The following is a 17,564-nucleotide window of genomic DNA, read 5'->3' as shown; positions in this document are numbered from 1 at the left end:
ACTAGTCAAAGGAAATGCTGCTAGGAATATATAAAAGTGGTGGCGATAGGGTCTGTTTTGTAACTGACTTTATCTGTCTTTTCTTTTTCTGTATTAGTTTAAACTACAACAGGTCAGATAAAATGCTGCTAGCAATCGATAAAAGTGGTGGCAAAGGGGTATACTTTCTGCCAGACGTTTGTGCTTACCACAAATGGTCACATGATACAGATGCATTTGTTTGTATTCCCGAGCCCATTGTTGGTGTGAACATATGTGGGAAGGGAGGGGACTAACATCACTTGTGAAATGAGCGTCCATGATGTTATGAACTGGTGGGGCATGTTGTACCTTTCAGATCAACTTTTAGTACTGAAAGTTCCAGTTAGGTCTCAATGGCTAAACCTAGCGTTGGAGGTGTACAGATTACAACAACAGTTTTCAGTATTTTCCATAACAATCCTTAATAACAAACGCTAAGTGGACCAGAGAACCAGATGACTTCCACTAAACTAACTCCCGTGTTGCTTGTTAAAGTACATCATCATTGAATTATTCATCAAAAACAAGGGAAAGAGGAAGACGGAACAGGTAAATCACAAATTAGATACATTTCCAACAAAGACAGTTGAGAGCACAACAGTTTGCTGTTATTATTTATTACAACTTGTTCCTGTATAGACTATCATCATATGAATCAAAAAAACAAGAAAGGTAGGTTGTTGGAACGTTTGTTATTGACAAAACAATACATTCATTCATCATATGAACGAAACGAAACACCTGTAGTATCATGTACACAGTGGAACTGTACGAAACTGACCCTTTAAGCGTTCACTAATTCAGATTGTCAGTTTGCCAGGTATCACGAGCGACGTAGCGTCTTAACGTGCACGTGTAGCTCGTCGCTGTATTGCCATTTGTTTGGATTTGGGGCGCTCAACCGTGCGTTTACGCGTGGAAACATGCGAAAACACTGTGTGTAAACACGGATTTATCCTCCTGTACTTCACTCCAAGAATGTTTAATGGGGAGGGCTGGGGAGGGGTCGTATGAAACGGGAGGATAATGAAGCTACGCCTGTGATCATACTGGCGGTAAATTAATGGGTAATAAGTTAGATTTTTTTCCTTGACTTTTTGTTGTAGTTTTTTTCTTCTTCTCTTTCTCTTTGTTTTTGTTGTTTAGCAATGAGGTGAAGCTGATTTGGGTTAACTGTTAATGGGAAGCAGTGCCGCTGATCAAAGTAAATATTTGAAACTTACAGATACAAAAAAATAAGTAGATATAGCTCTTCGATTTTTAAGTCAATGTCCCCCATGTCTCTTAACATTTTGCAGATGTTCACTGTGATTCACCCAAATTATGCAGTCTGTTAGAATACTAAAACCTGAAGACATACCAGAAAGAGCTGTTCATTGCACATAAACTGTTCATTGTCCTATCACGCAATCTAATTACTACTCTTAGTAAAGATGAAGACGTGACAGAATTAGACGTTTTGGCACATTATGATTGTCATTGGCCAGCAACACTTATTACACGTCTAGGTAAAGATGAAAACTTGGCAAATGTCCAGTTACATCAAATTATTATCTTTTCTTTTACGTTTTACACGTGACATTTTTGGGGGATATGGTTCTTACTGTGTTTTACGCCTCCTAAAGGGCAGAATATACCTGCGCAGTTTCAGCGGCACAGACGACGCACTGCATATTATTGATGCTGCGATATGGATTATATGACGAGTAGGGCCTACAATCAGACAGCAGAGCACATCCTGCAGGCTTGTCCATACCACAGTGCTCTGAGCATAGACCATCCATTTGGTCTATGGCTCTGAGGGACACCATCTGGCCAGAGGAGACAGCGCTACAAAAGAAGCTATACGGCCCCAGAGAGGACTTGGAGAGGACAGCACGTTTCGCCCTGCAGTCCGGACTGACGATCTAACAGCGAACGACAAGAAGATATGACGAGTACTTGGCCTGTTTTCCTTTCACACAACGTGTAGCGGGCTGGGATAATCTGTAGTGCGTCGTCTGTCCCGCTGAAGTTACATAGGTGAGCGCCAGGCCTAAAGAACACGAACGCAACGCGAATGAGAGCAATGTCATTGGCCTAATATACACTGATTACTGCTAATGGTAGAGATAAAAACTTAGCAAATATCCAGTTACATATGTATCCTGTCTATACTCATTTTCACGTGTGACAAATGTGTAGATGAAGCTTTTAAATGTGTGTTCTACGCATCGGAATGCATACGAATGCAAACACGAAGACATAACAGAAAGAGATTTTTTGGGCACAGAATTGTTTCTTTGGCCTACGATACTAATTACTACTCGAAGTAAGAAAATAGAAAGCGTTTTGTTTTCCTTTGTAATTGTTTGGTTGTGGCCCCGAAGAAACCTCCATAGGTATAAATTTGACTTTGTTTGTGTGTGTGTGTGTGTATGTGTGTGTGTGTGTGTGTGTGTGTGTGTGTGTGTGTGTGTGTGTGTGTGTGTGTGTGTGTGTGTGTGTGTGTGCTGTCCTTGTATTGGTGAGTACAGATTTCTTTTCTTTTTAAAAAAATGGAAATTTGGCACATTTACAAGAATATGCGTTGTATTTCACGCGTGGTACATTTTCGGCTACAGCTCTTAATTATCTATTTCACACATCAAAATACCCACGTACAGGAAGCAGTCAACCTTGAAAAATAGCCCCCTGACGTCCCATTTGCTTTTCTAATTAGTGTCTCTTTCATGGTCCTCCCTGTAAGCAAGTTTCTCTGAGGCAGTACGCGCAACAGCAAAATGATGAACGCCATGTTATCGTAAGCAGAATTATCACCTGGTAGCTAGTCGTAACAGTAACTCCAAACTTTCAAGTCTTCTCTTTGATTTTAAAGGCCGAGGGTCGGGTATAAAAGCAGAGCGGCGCGTGGCACTTCAGTCTAATGTCCAACCCTTTTCAGGAAACGAGCTCTCACTTGAAATATTATTTTCAAAAAAACTCTGTCTATACCAAACTCAAAAGCACCATTTTTGTCAGGCAAACATTTCAAGGTGTACACCACACATGCACGCCAAAAAGTGTGTATAATAAGCCCTGGATAATGTACTTTCAGAAAAAAAATTCACTCACCAAATTTGAATTCAAAATCAAACGGCTGTCAGTCGTGGTGGACTGGGCGGAGCAAGACACGAGAACGATAATGTCCGCGCACCGCTCATTCCTTTACCGCACACATACCCGCAACACAACGTTTTCCAGATGTTGCCTGACCTCAAAGTTCCGGTCACTCCGCGCTATTGCAGCCGCCATGGATGCTACATGACACTACCGGCTAATCTGCCTGAGCAGAGTGAAACACTTTCAATGATCGTTCTGTAATTAATAAATCATTTCAAAGATAGTCTGCATTTTTCCATTGTTAGTTTGGTTTATATATATATATTTTTTTTAAGTGAAACATCCCTATCCATCAGAAAAAAACGTTTTCTTCTTGGGCTGAAAAAGTAAGCTGAAGTTATTTTGTGGATGAATACGATCGTGAGTTAGGTACCAATGTCTTGAATTTATGGCAGAATTTTCTAGAGAAAATAATATTGTACGCGTTGCTTGATGTTTTTGGTAGAACACCGCGTATCACAGTCACGCACGTTAGAACCAGGCACTCATGACTCATGAAAGACACTTTCTTCACTTTTTCACACACTAAAACACCACTCTGTTTAACGAGAAGCTACAAGACTCCCGGGTTGACGCGGGAGGGGGGCCGGGGGGGGGGAGCTTGGAGTGCCTATGGGATTTGATGTTCCTGAGCCTAAGAAGAGAGGGTGGACTGGGGGGAGGGAGAATTTGGAAGATAAGGGACATTAGGCTGGCAAATGGGCAACCATTAAAACCCTGTGTATGGCTCTGTTTGGCCAAGACAAATGCATCATCGTGACAATGACGGAGTTTTATTCACTACAATGGTAGACAGATTCCTATTTTGTATGATTTGTTCAGGACTATATTCGACTTGGAAATGGTCCTTGTCTGGCTACTGAGTAAGTTCCGTTCCTACAATGCTGCCGACTCTGCCTTTCTCGCCTTCGAGTTCCTCGATCGCCTCTGTTAGTCATCCAATGAAAACTGCGGTCGTTTTCCAAGCTGCTAATCAACGCACAACCAATCGATTTCTGCATAATTTAGTTGACGGTTTCAGTCACACACGGTCTGTACTCCCTGACTCATTTGCTGCAAACAAAACTAAGATTACAAATTGGTTACAAAACAGCCAGAGAAAAAGTGAGAAACGAGCGATCTCGTGAACACAAAAGCAGGAAGACAAACGATCTTCAGACCTCTTGACCACTATTAGCAGAACCTTCCCCTGACAAAAGACCCCACCACTCAGCCTCACTCTGACCCTTTCCCCCCTACCCCACCCCCTTTCTCACTCCTTTACCCTCATCCACCCCCTCCAGAAGATGGAGGGAGGAAACACAGGTAAGGAGCAGCTGGTAATTTCACGGAATCGCTCAAGCGTCACGCTTGATCGGAAACATCCTCTCGTCTTCATTTGCTGGAAAAGCTTCTGGTTGTCTACTTGGGCCGCGGGCACTCATCCATAACACTGACCACTGGGCATCGCTCCTGTACAAATCAAAGCCAGACAGACCAAGACTGGACGTTGTAGTGTCTATGGCTTTGCTTGCCCCTACTGTTTTGTTAGCAGCGCGTGCCACAGGGTGGATGGTCAGTGTGGAGGAATGGGCGCATGTATTGCTTTTCAGTGTTGGTGCGGGCAAGTTGTGGTGTTGCCTTTGGTGATGAAGTTCTGCAACTTAGAGAACTGAAAAACAATCTGTGAAAATTCTGTGTCGTATTGTTCCTGGTGTTCGCAGGGTGGACTCGGATCAGTCCGATTGGAGTGGTGGGGGCCGCCTGTGCGACCTATGTCATTCTCTATGCTATATATGCTATATACAGGCTTGGAGCAAATAAAAGGATACAAAAACAGAGCACGTCCAGCCCCCCCCCCCCTCTCTCTCCCCCCCCCCTCTTTCTCTCTCTCTCTCTCAGTCTCTCTCTCTCTCTCTTTCTCTCTCTCTTTCTCTCTCAGTCACGTCTCTATCTCTCTCTCAGTCTCTCTCTCTCTCTCTCTCTCTCTCTCTCTCTCTCTCTCTCTCTCTCTCCCTTTCTCTCTCTCTCTCTCAGTCTCTCTCTCTCAGTCTCTCTCTCTCAGTCTCTCTCTTGTCCAATCCCAGACCCCTAGCCACTCATCTTCCTCTAACCAGTTCATCAAAGCACAGGGGATTATTTTTTCTTGAGCCAGCTGGCACTTCCCTAAAACACCGCCCGGCACAGACAAAACAATATTGCACACACGGTTTCTGCTTGTTCTGCCAAAATGCACACAGTATAGAACCAGATACTGTAGCGAACACTGGTAGCATTTCTACCCTGAACCACTGACACTGAGGTGTGTGTGGTATACGCATCCACTATTGGCCTACCTCACTTAGTTTCCGGAAGATGTCACTCGAACACGCGCGGGTTACTAAATGATGCAGAAAATGAAACAATCACACATTTCTCACCATCTTCTCCGACAGTAATGAGCTCGTTTTTGTTGATTTTCCATGTGTCAGTTCCATTGTTATCTCGTATGCTTATACGCATTGTGTGTTTATTTTGTGTCTGAAAGATATGCTGGGCAAGAATGGCGTATGTCAGTCTTTCTGTCAAGCCATAGGTCGTCGTCTTCCTCGGGTGTTCTGACGAGATTGATGTCAGTTTTGTACTCTCTGCCTTCCATTCTGGCTATATCTCTCTTTGTCTTTGTCTGTGTGTCCGTCTCTGTCTTATTGTCTGTCTCTGTCTCTCTAAGTATCTTTCTGTGTCTGCCCCGGCTCTGTCTCTGTCTCTCTCTTTATCTCTTGTTGTTAACGTTTTTATTTTATTTTAAAAAGAATTTATCATTGTGTGTCTGTGCGTCCCAAGGACATATTGTAAGAAAAAGGCGCAGTCTTTAAATATTAATCCTTGTTAAATAACGTTCAATTCAATTCAATTCTCTCTTTCTCTCTCCCTCTCTCTCACATACACAGACATACGTGCAAGACACACACACACACACACACACACACACACACACACACACACACACACACACACACACACACACACACAATCACACGCTTACTCACTCACTTCCTGTCGAACCCTTGATACACAGTTAAATTACTCTGCAGACTGTTCAAAGCTCAGGCACTCTTTTTCACATCAATTTTATAGACAAAAAGAAAGGGAAATAGAACTTCCGCGCAGCACTCCTCAAATTTAGGAAACGCACATGCTGTGAGGAGAAAGCACGTGCATTTCGTCGGCTCCCCATGACACAAATTGGCGTGGACTTCTCAGTCACTGTGCGCGGAAATCCTTCGAGTTCTCGGCTTCTTGCATTTGACGAGGTCCAAATAATTCCTTTTTTTTCTGTTTTCTTTTCTTTTTACTTTTTTTTGTTTTTTGTTTTTGTTTTTTTTGCTAAATGGTTGAAGGATTTATTTTGGATACACTAAACTATAAAAGGCCACATTTCCATATAGTTTCAGATTCTTTAAATAATGTTTCGCGGGCCCTGAGCGACCAGAGGATACTCAATGCGCAATATACATTGGAGATCTACTTTCCACCGGGAAAGTGTAGAGTCAGTTTTGCTTCATTTTATTTTGGAAATGTCTTTATGCATGAAAGTGTGCTTTGTGCGTGAGCCCGCGTGCATGTGTGCGTCTTTGGCATAAAAACTGCACGTCGACTCTTTTATAAGGTTCCACAGAATCGAAAATAAGTTTTCCTAACAAAATGTTGTAACTAAGCAACGACCAATCCCGTACAGACTCGTTCACACACGTGTATGCCTTTATTTTTTATGTAAATTGATTCCAGAAAGCTAAGCTAGTTAGGTCTGGCAACTAAAGTCTCCTAATCCTACAAAATACGGAGGATTTTGCCGGGTGCTTCATCAAAATTCTTCCGCGCCTTGGGTTTGGCGATTATAGTACTGTAGCTGGTACCAGCAGGCGGTAGTCTCATTTAGACTATAAGAGTAGGATTGCGGAGACTGAAAAGTTGTGTACTGTCTGGTACAATGGATCTCCCCTTTTGAGACCTCAAACAATCTTAAGAAAGTCAGGACTTAAAAAGGAGGCAGTCTTCAAATGGGGGTAAATTTACAGATGCGATGAACTGAACTCTATTATACACGAGAAACTTTTTAAGTCGTATATACGAACCTGTCCTGTCGAAAATGTATATGGGGAAGGGCCCCTACTATATGGACCTTTTTTCATGCGAATAACTATATTGTTACTCGCAAAGAAGTGTCATGTTGTGCTTGGTAGTTGTTCTCTCTGTTTTTGTTAAACGTAAGGCCTATAGTTAGAGCGAATTAGCCTAACACTTACCGACATGCGCACTCTATATATAACACGTTTTATCAGAGACAGAAAGTGCTGAAAGGGATCTAGACCGGAATATCAGAGCGGAAAATGTAACAACGTGACAAGACCGACAGATATTGAGACAGGCCGGTTGAAGGAAGTTTAGGAATTTAACGAGACAAAACATAACCTTCATTGAGGACATCAAGAGAGAGAAAAAGAAGACAGACACAAACAGTTTTCTATTGATATGTATGAATTCACTGTCACCAAACAATGTTATGCTTCTATATCTATATACGGCTTGTGTGTGTCTGTCTGTCTGTCTGTGTCACTTCGCGATGCACGGCCAAAGTTCTCGATGGATCTGCTTCAAATTTGGTGGGCATATTCAGGTAGACCCCGGACACAATCTGGTCGATGAAAATTTTCAACACGTGCTCTCAGCGCGCAGCGCTCAACCGATTTTAGTTTTTCTGTACATCCATTCCCAGTAACTCTTCCTCATCTTCTCCAGTGTTTTGCGCGTTTATCGCCCTTCCTTCGTGTGGCGTCAATCGCGTACAATGCGCCGGCGAAGCCGGTGTACCCGGCGAAGCGGGTATTCATCTAGTTGTATATATGTGGGTTTTTTTTCTCAAAATGATTGTACAGCGCATTGAGCAGGGATTCACCCTGGATACACGCTGTCTAAAATGTTATGTATTAATAGTATTATGATAAAAAAAAATGAGACAGGCATAAATATAGAAAGAGGGAATTCAATGGCAAATAGTGAGACCAAGAAGCTTCCCACTCGAAACACCATAGGGAAATAAGCTCTTTGGTCTGATACACGGACAGTCTGAAGTAGTCAATATCAAACTAAACTGTAAAGGTCGGAAACTATTGCTGACAGATACTTACAAAAGAAAAACAGAAGGGAAGGACAAAGAAAGAAGGAAAGAAGATAGAAAGAAAGACTGAAACCTCAAGGGAGAAAGCGAACACTGAAGAACCGCCGTCATCTTCAGGTGTGTTTTTTTCAATGCTTATACTTAACTTCATCAAACCATAACTTTGCATGAAAAAATACGCCTTTTTAAACAAGGAACGAAGGTTGATGTCTATACACATTTATCTCTTGGTTACAGTAAATTTAACGCTAGAAACCAGAGACACTATCTCACTCCCATGTTTCATCCTTTTTGTTGACAATAGCGATAAATCTAATCTCTTAAAAAGTTAAAAGCCGAAACACAACCATGGTAAAAAGCACACAGTTGCACAACCGACTGCATGCAATATAATAAATAAAGCCAGCGCAATATTATGCAACTCCAAACTGGGGCCGTTGCATGTCTTCCGCAGCATTCTGTTGAACCGCAGGATAAAAAGGATCTTACTCGGGTGTTGGTCGTTTTTGTGCCCTACTTTTCACGCGATAGGTTGCACCTGCTTCGGCTGATATATTACATATAAATACACCTCTCGACCTCACGTGTAATGAATACGTTTAACCGTGTCTGATATATTAAAATAGAGGCCGGTGATACGATTGGATAGTGTCGTGTTTTGCTTGCGATGTGTGAAAGACAACACGAACATGACTGAACTGCAAGGATGCTTTGAAGGTTTCAACGAAAAGGGAAGTATGATCCTAAATCTGGAGTTAAATACTCTTATATTTTACAATGCATAATTATATAATTATCAAATCCGGAAATGACAGATAATATTTCGGAAAGAGAGAGTCTGGAGTCTGGAGTCTGGATGGTTTATTGATTGGGCCTTGGGCCCATTTCAATTCGGGGTGTACACATTTTCATCATTCATGCTTCATGAAAAATAATCATTGTAATATTAATCATACTAAAATAAATCATCCTCATCGTAATGACAGTCGACATGACGACTGTGGAAACAGGCATTTACAACAGCAAAACGTTTGGAAAAGGACAGTAAGCATCAGCACAAAATCCAGTCTCTGACGCACTTCACTCATGTCTCTCTGTCCATCCATCCATCCATCCAGCCAGCCAGCCATCCATCCATCCTTCTATCCATCTCGTGTCCCTCTGTCCTCCATCCATCTAATCAACCGTCTGACTGTCCAACCATTCATCCGTCATCCATCTATTCATCACTCCATCTATCACCTTCACATGCCCTTTCACACGCAAATCTGCAAGCAGTTATATGCATAATCGTTGCATCTCTGATACATAGCATCACATTAACGTTTTCAAAAAAGACAAAACTTTATTACTGTTTTTTAAGCAATCGACAGAAAGCAGCAAAAATAGCATACACATAAAACAAGATCGTGCAATATCTCATATTCACTGTCCCCACTCACTGCGTATTTTAAACGCGTTCATGATGAAGGTTGCAAGTCTAAGTAATATTGATCTGTTTGGTGTCGCTAGAAGTAGCGCCAGTTTAAAGCTTGATGGGCGGTTGTAATATTTTGCAGGTATGTAGTACTCGCGAATACCAGCATATTTTGGACATTTCAAAACAAAGTGAATTTCATCTTCGGTCTCGTTTGCGCAGAATGGACACAAGTAATCTTCAGCAGTTGACGACCGAGTGTGTCGTAATCGATGTACTTTGAGTGGCGAGACACCAAGTCTTAACCTAATCAGGCAGTTTCTTGCTTTGACGTGCTTCAGGTCATTTAAGTATGAAGACATAGATAAGGCTGACTTGAAAGTGCTATAGAAAAGGAATCGTTCTTTACTTTGTACTGTTTCTATCCACTCTTGCTTGTATAATGTGACTAGTCTGTTCTTGAATTCCGTTATGAACGCATTTTCATTTCCAACGCCTTGTTGAATCCAAACTTGGTCAAAGCCGTATTTGTACAGCACATAGCAAACTGATGACGCCCATGTTCTTTTATTTTGTTCGTGTAAATAAAGCAGCATTTTATAAGCTTTTTGTGGCAATCGATGACTAGGCATTTTCAGGATGCGCAACCAAAATCGTATGGACTTAACAAACGTGTTGACAAATAACGGGTGTCTGCCAGTTTCTCCATACACAAGTGTGTTTGGTGTTTTCATGCTTGTGTTCAGAAACCTCTTAAGGGCAAACAGATGCACCTTTTCGATAGGTGAATGGTCTGCATCAAGGCCCCAGACTTCTGCCGCATAATTGAGCATGGGCTGGATCTGGGAGTCGAATAGTTTATAGAATATGTTTGGTGATCTTTCTCCTAGAGTCCACAGTACCTTAAAGATACCAATCACACCCTTTCTTGCACGCAGCGCTAAATCGTTCAGCGTGTGAGAAAATGTCAACCTTGTAGAAAAGTAAATTCCTAAGTATTTATACATGTTCACAGTTTCCATTTCGATATTGCCATACATCCATTTTTCAATCGCTGCAATGTGACCACCATTTCTGAAGATAACTATGTTAGATTTTTCTAAATTAACAGTCAAGCCAAGATTACAAGCAGTTTGGTATAGCACGTTTATCTGGTTCTGTAACCCACACACAGTGTCGGAAATCAAAATAACGTCATCTGCGAACATGAGAATCAATATCTCAATAAAATCTGGGATAAGTTGTATACCGTGTCGTCCTTTTCGCTTGATTTCGTCCGCTAATTCGTTAATGAAAAGTGAGAACAAAATTGGACTATTTATTTATCCCTGCTTTAGGCCTCTCGGACACATGAAAAGGTCAGTGACCTCTGCTCCTGCCCTAACTTTTGCTTTAACAACGTTGTACATACTAAGTATGGCTTGGTACATTTTACCTTTTATTCCTTTGCTTTGCAACACCTTCCACAGCTTTGTACGGTCTACTGAGTCGAAGGCCTTCTTGAAGTCAATAAAAGCAACGTATAGCTTTTTGTGTGACAGTAACTGTCTTTGTACCATAGCAAATAGAGTAAAAATATGATCGGTCGTACTGTACTTTTTACGAAAGCCAGCTTGACTTTCATTTAATAGGTTGTTGGATTCTACCCAGCTAGTTAGTCTTTTGTTTATGATAAAGCTGTATAGTTTGCTGCAAATATTAAGTAATGATATGCCTCTATAATTGTCTGGATTGTTAATATCCCCTTTTTTATGAAGAGGGTGAATGATGGATTCAGACCAGTCTTCAGGATATGAACCTGATGTAAACAGTTTGTTGAAGAACCGGGCTAGGAATGGTACAACATGAAAAGCTGAATTTTTGAGAGAGAGAGAGAGAGAGAGAGAGAGAGAGAGAGAGAGAGAGAGAGAGAGAGAGAGAGAGAGAGAGAGAGAGAGAGAGAGAGAGAGAGAGAGAGAGGGGGAGGGGGGCGTTCGTTATATAAAAGGCATAAAACGACTTGTTCCATGAGTGAATTCAACCCATCGGCATCATCTTCGCAAATCCTCTCTGCCGTTCCATATAACCTTGCTGCAATTCTGCAAATGTGTGATGCTGCCTGGAGTACTCAGACAGAATGCAATCTGTCTCAGTGACATGCACCTCAAGGGGGGACTTCACCAGTGGCAAAAACAACCCGTTGAACTATTTGTACCGTTGCTATTAACTGTGATGGTAGTGTATGTTCTTATCAGTAAACCCACTTGAACCTAGAACATGGACGCCACTGCGCGTTCTATCTCAATGACACAAACCTGACTAAACGAACAACGATGGCAAGCGAAGAAGAGCATATCCACTGACAGCAAGTACATGATCGTCAAGGGAAAGGGCAAAGCATGTTAACGAGCCTGAATGCCTCCTGCTTGTAAAACATCACCCGTTTTTCTTCAAGACCGATTCCGCGCTGCTTCCCCCACGAGGTTTATGGTGATTAATACAAGGTGCTTGAAGACTCAGATTCCCGTGGACTGGATGCAGGGACGGGGTATATACCCTGTGTCTGACGTGTCTGAAAACACCTCCGCGTGGAGTGGTTTTGCAGACAGCGCAGTGACGATAAAGAGGTCAAACATTTCTCTGCTCGCGCGGCAGCAAGCAGGATGTCTCTGAACTGTATAGCAGAAGAAAGCTTCATTTCATTTCATTTTTCATTTTCATTACTTTATTGTCCCATCGCTGGGAAATTCGGGTCGCTTCCTCCCAGTGGAAAGCTAGCAGCAACGGAGTCGCGCTACCCAGGTGTCTGCGTGTTTAGGTGTATTCAGCCACCTGCACTTATGGCAGAATGACCAAGGTCTTTTACGTGCCATTGTGATGACACGGGGGTGGGACATGGCTTCCGTCTCTGGGTCTGCACATAAAGTTGACCCGTGTCCGTCCCGGCCCGAATTCGAACCTGCATGCGACCTTCCGATCACAAGTCCAGTGCTCTACCATCTGAGCTACCGGGCCCCCGGGCTTCGCTAGTTCAAGGGACATTTTCTGTCTGAGGAAGCTCTTCTAATTAAAAAAAAAAAAAAAAGGAAAGAATCAAAGCCACGTGTTTGTTTCGATGCTTATTATTGTCTCATGTGCCAGGCGATTTGTTCCGTATAACTTCACTTACTGTGTTGCACGTGTTGTTATATGCATTTAGAGCGCTTACTCCCCTTTGTTTTGTTTTTAAAGAAAAATGACAGCATGAAGTGTTTCTTAAAAAAAAAAGAGACTGTCGGCTTTTAAAGAAAAATTGTCCGCCTGTTTATGTCAATTTGCAAAATTAATTACATCTCGTAAAAAGACAGGACAGATCTGTCGTGATGTTCATAATCTTTTTTTTTTTTTTTTTTTTTTTTTTTTTTTTGCACAAGAAGGAAGGTATCGCCTGTACGGCTTTGAGAGGGTAGGGGGCGTTTTGCTTTGGATGCACTTGTTTTTGTGGGTGAGAATGACGAATAAAGGTTTCGATTTAGAGCGGAGTGCCAATTAGACAGCACAGACTGACGAAAATAGTTTAATGATCAAAGAAGATGTAGTTTCTGTCCGTTTTTATTGTTCTCCTTCTTCCTCTTCCAAATGTTCATGGGTTTTTTTGTAATTCAGTTTTGAGGCGAAGAACGTCAAGACATGTCGATTTTGACTATTATGTGGATTATATGGGTTTCTTCTTCTTCTTCTTCTGCGTTCGTGGGCTGAAACTCCCACGTACACTCGTGTTTTTTGCACGAGTGGAATTTTACGTGTATGACCGTTTTTTACCCCGCCATTTAGGCAGCCATTCGCCGTTTTCGGAGGAAGCATGTGCTGGGTATTTTCGTGTTTCTATAACCCACCGAACTCTGACATGGATTACAGGATCTTTTTCGTGCGCACTTGGTCTTGTGCTTGCGTGTACACACGGGGGTGTTCGGACACCGAGGAGAGTCTGCACACAAAGTTGACTCTGAGAAATAAATCTCTCGCCGAACGTGGGGACGAACTCACGCTGACAGCGACCGACTGGATACAAATCCAGCGCGCTACCGACTGAGCTACATCCCCGCCCATAAAATGGGTTTAAATTTAAAGATATAGCGACGCGACCCTGTTAATGTTAGAATCTTGACATTGACTGTTTGCTATCACATGCAGGGTTTGACATTTATGTAGTTTGCTATGTCGTCATGGCAAAACCTTATACGGCTGCGTGGGCGTAAACTGCACGTCTTAAAAACGTGTTGTTGTTGATTTGGTTTGTTTTGTTCCTTTTCGGCGATCTATTTTATTTGTTACCACCCTAAACACAAATACTACCTCCCTTCTTCGGTTCTTTCTTAGTCTTAGCAGACAGACATGAGAATGGCAGACAACACACATTAAAAAAAGAAGAACAGAACGTAAAACAATGACTTCAAGGCTATAATTCTTGTTTGAGGGAGAAATAAAGCTAAAAAAAACAACTTTTTGCCTATACCCCCTCTCCGCTACAACGGTGAAAGGCTGAAAGGGCGCTGCTCTGAGATGGCAGGGCCGATAACTCGGCCCTTTCTGCTGATTGGATTACCTCCCTTCGCTGACAGAACTCGAGGCGCGCGATACAAGGTAGATTATATAACTGGAAGAGAAAGGGGCTAATATCCGCCGATTGACAAACATACACCACAGTTTACATTTTTCCCTCGCAGATAACGCGCCTTTTTGTGCCTTGAGTTTCCAGACCCGGGCACAGGAGTTAAAGTCAAAATAAACAACCCCGAATTACGAGAGCACAAAACAGGGCAGGGGGGGGGGGGGGTAAAGAGGGAGGGTGTTGGGATGAAGCACTCCCACGAGAAAAAGAAACTTGTCTTTTTGTTTTTCTTTGTTGTGTTTTGTTTTCTGCAAAAGTGTATGTGTGACTTTTTGCACGTTCTCCCCAGCTGTCTAGAGGTCCACCTTCGTGTCTTTTACATCTTTTCCGCTTTTCTCCCCAGAGCTTGTGAACGTTCTGTGAACTTTGAACGGCGTCAGTTTCATTTCCGTACCAAAATAAACATAAAAAGGTGGGTTTTTTTTAAAGTGCTGCGCTGTAATCATCAAAAATGAGTTTACTTGACATAAAGTCACTCTGTTCCTTAAAACTTAAAGTGTCATTTGAAAGTTGAACTTACCATGCACCATACGTGTGCAACAAAGAAGGATCAACTTTTCTATGTTCGCAACATTAATGTGACAACGCAAATTTGCTCCTATATAGACTATATCATTATTAACAAATTCAGCTAAAACCGCACTTCAAAGTATTCAATGACATATGCTTGCGTCACTGTAGACATGTACTGAGGGATGACACGACGATTTTTGAGTCATACATTCTGTTGTATATTGATTTCGTGTTGCTATACATGTATAATTCGGTTACCAAGAAAAGCGATGGGAAGTTTCTCTATATACAGAAGAAACAATGACCTTAGAAGGCCTTTAATTAAACAAAATATTAAATATTTTGGTATGTGTCGATGTTTGAGGTATCGAACATTTTCTTTTAGTGTCAAGTTTCACTGATGTTTTCCTTCAATCAAACGAACGTTAAATTAGCAGTGTCTCCGTTTTGGATGTGTTCCGTCAAGTTCTTCAATAATAATTCGACTTTACTTTATGGTCATTTTTGCTGTTCTTTTTTGAACTAGCAACATCAGTAGACGCAGCAATCAAGAGCAGCAGAAAGTGCAGCAGCACACGAGGCAGCCTGTATCTGCAAATATTACCATAATGATTTTATTATTGTGAAACAACGGCTGACATTTTGTCTTTTCTCTATTGTTGCAGCAGCCGTGGTGGTGTTCTTGACGTACATCAGCAGTTCAGCAGCCAATCGCCCACCAACAAACTCAGGTATGTCACTTCAAATGATCCAAGATACCTGTCACGACCTTTCTTCCTCAGCCATCTTCGTTAATGCCAGTCTGTTGTGCTGTGTATGTGTGGGGAGGGGGCTGGAGGGGGGGGGGGCGGGGCTGTCTGTGCATTTGTTTTAGTGTTTGTGTGTATGTGCGAGTGTGTGTGTTGGTTTGTATGTGTGTGTGTATGTCAGTGTGTGTGTGTGTGTGTGTGTGTGTGTGTGTGTGTGTGTGTGTGTGTGTGTGTGTGTGTGTGTGTGTGTGTGTGTGTGTGTGTACGTGTACGTTTACGTGTGTGTGCGAGCGTGCGTGAGTGTCAGTCTATCTGTCTGTGTGCCTGTCTGTCTGGCTGGCTGGCTGGCTGTCTGATTGTCTGGCTGTCTGTCGGTCTATGTCTTTGTAGACTTTTATAGAACACCTCTTTGGTTCTGATACGAAGATGGGCGAGAGGGAGTAAGCAGGGCTTTACTGTCGCATTAGCAAGTACATACGAACTGAAGCATGTGGTTCAGGTTTACAGCGCCTTCGTTGTAGTAACTCCCATGTTGACGATCCAACGTCTTCCCTGTAGTCTATTTGTCATAGTGCCTCGCCACCACAATCGTCGTCTTCGAAAGAAAAGTTCAAGGTTCTAACACCTTACTCAATATCAGAATTCTACAGAACCGTCTTTCCAATCATTTCATCTACGCTGTCTTTACGAGGTCCAACTTGAAATGTTATGGACTGTGAAAAACATGGACACGCTACTGTAGTTGTGATGTTTTCTGTCATCCTGTTCTTTTAGTCATACGCCTGTCACATCCTTCAAACGGTAGCAGGCTAATTGCCCCCCGGACAACTGCCTCCCGGACAATTCCATGCCCCCCCCCCCCCCCCCCGACAACTGCCCCCTTCAAACATGTAAAAAAAAAATTAAAAAAAAAGTCCCATAGTTATGACTGTTTGCTGCTTGTACTTTTACTGTTGAACATTCGTTGCCCATTGTGTCCCAATGGCAGTACACTTTGCTTTCGGGGACAACTGGTTTGGCTTAGAGTTTGTTTGATTTTTCTCCAGAGTTCCAGTTTAGATTGGTCTTTTCCCCCTTTGTTTTGCTTTTCAGATGTTTCATTGTGTGCTTCTTACTTCTTTGTTTGTTTGTTGTTTGCTTGTTTGAGTGTTTGTTTCTTTGTTTGTTTGACTGTATGTTTGTCTGTTTGGTTATAAGTGTTTTAGTTATTTCGTCAGTTGGTTTGTTGGCTGTTTGGTTGGCCGGCTAGTGTGCGGACTGAGATTCGGAATTGTAGTATTCGCACAAAAAACCCACTGCATAAAACAACTTGGCTGGTACGTTCAAATGTTCTCAGATTGAAAAGTGTACCTCTACCCAGGGCATGCACTACCTTGACACAAGCAAACAAAATACAAACACTACCACATGAACATCTATCTTCCCAGCCAGCCCCACCACGCACAATACCTTCGCCGCCACTTCCTTCCACCCGAACCCGGGCAACTCAACTCCTGAGCGACTGGTGATGTTGACGACACCTGGCAAAATGATTTTCAAGCTTAGACAAATTTACAACTCTCTTTTTTTTGTCGTTGGGCGAAGTTTTAGCGCCTAGTAGCATTCATCACAGGCGTCCCTCAGCTGGCGAGGCTCACGGATGAAGTATATCACGTGAACGATGTCGAAACGGCTTCACGCACGTGGTGCTCGTAAATTTACACAGAAATGGCGGCCGGCCTTCTTTTCAGATCTGCTGTTGGTGCTTCTACTTCTTCTCGTCCGTCTTGGGCTGTCTGTCTTGGGCACTGTTTACCTGACAGCCTGTAGAAATCTTTTAACATCTTGACTGAGTTTTGACTGCGTCCTTCTTGACACAGAAATTGCGTATTGTGTACCTTTTGTGTGTCAGTCCGCAGAGTCAGAGATCCTTCAGCTTTTGTTGTGTCTTTCTGTCACAGAGATAGTATACCTTCT

The 17,564-nt window shown here is 42.4% G+C and overlaps 1 protein-coding gene across 1 annotated transcript in view; it reads left to right on the top strand.

Moving 5' to 3' along the window:
• LOC138964160 (uncharacterized) overlaps window positions 1–17,564 on the top strand; it is a 126,707-nt gene that overhangs the window by 69,841 nt on the left and 39,302 nt on the right. Inside the window, exon 2 of the mRNA XM_070336053.1 lies at window positions 15,525–15,590. Coding sequence (XP_070192154.1) covers window positions 15,525–15,590 — 66 coding nt within the window. The remainder of the gene's footprint in view (window positions 1–15,524; window positions 15,591–17,564) is intronic.

The sequence above is a fragment of the Littorina saxatilis genome, linkage group LG1 (assembly GCF_037325665.1).
Source record: "Littorina saxatilis isolate snail1 linkage group LG1, US_GU_Lsax_2.0, whole genome shotgun sequence".
NCBI lineage: Eukaryota > Metazoa > Mollusca > Gastropoda > Littorinimorpha > Littorinidae > Littorina > Littorina saxatilis.
This window is presented reverse-complemented; position numbering and strand designations above follow the sequence as displayed.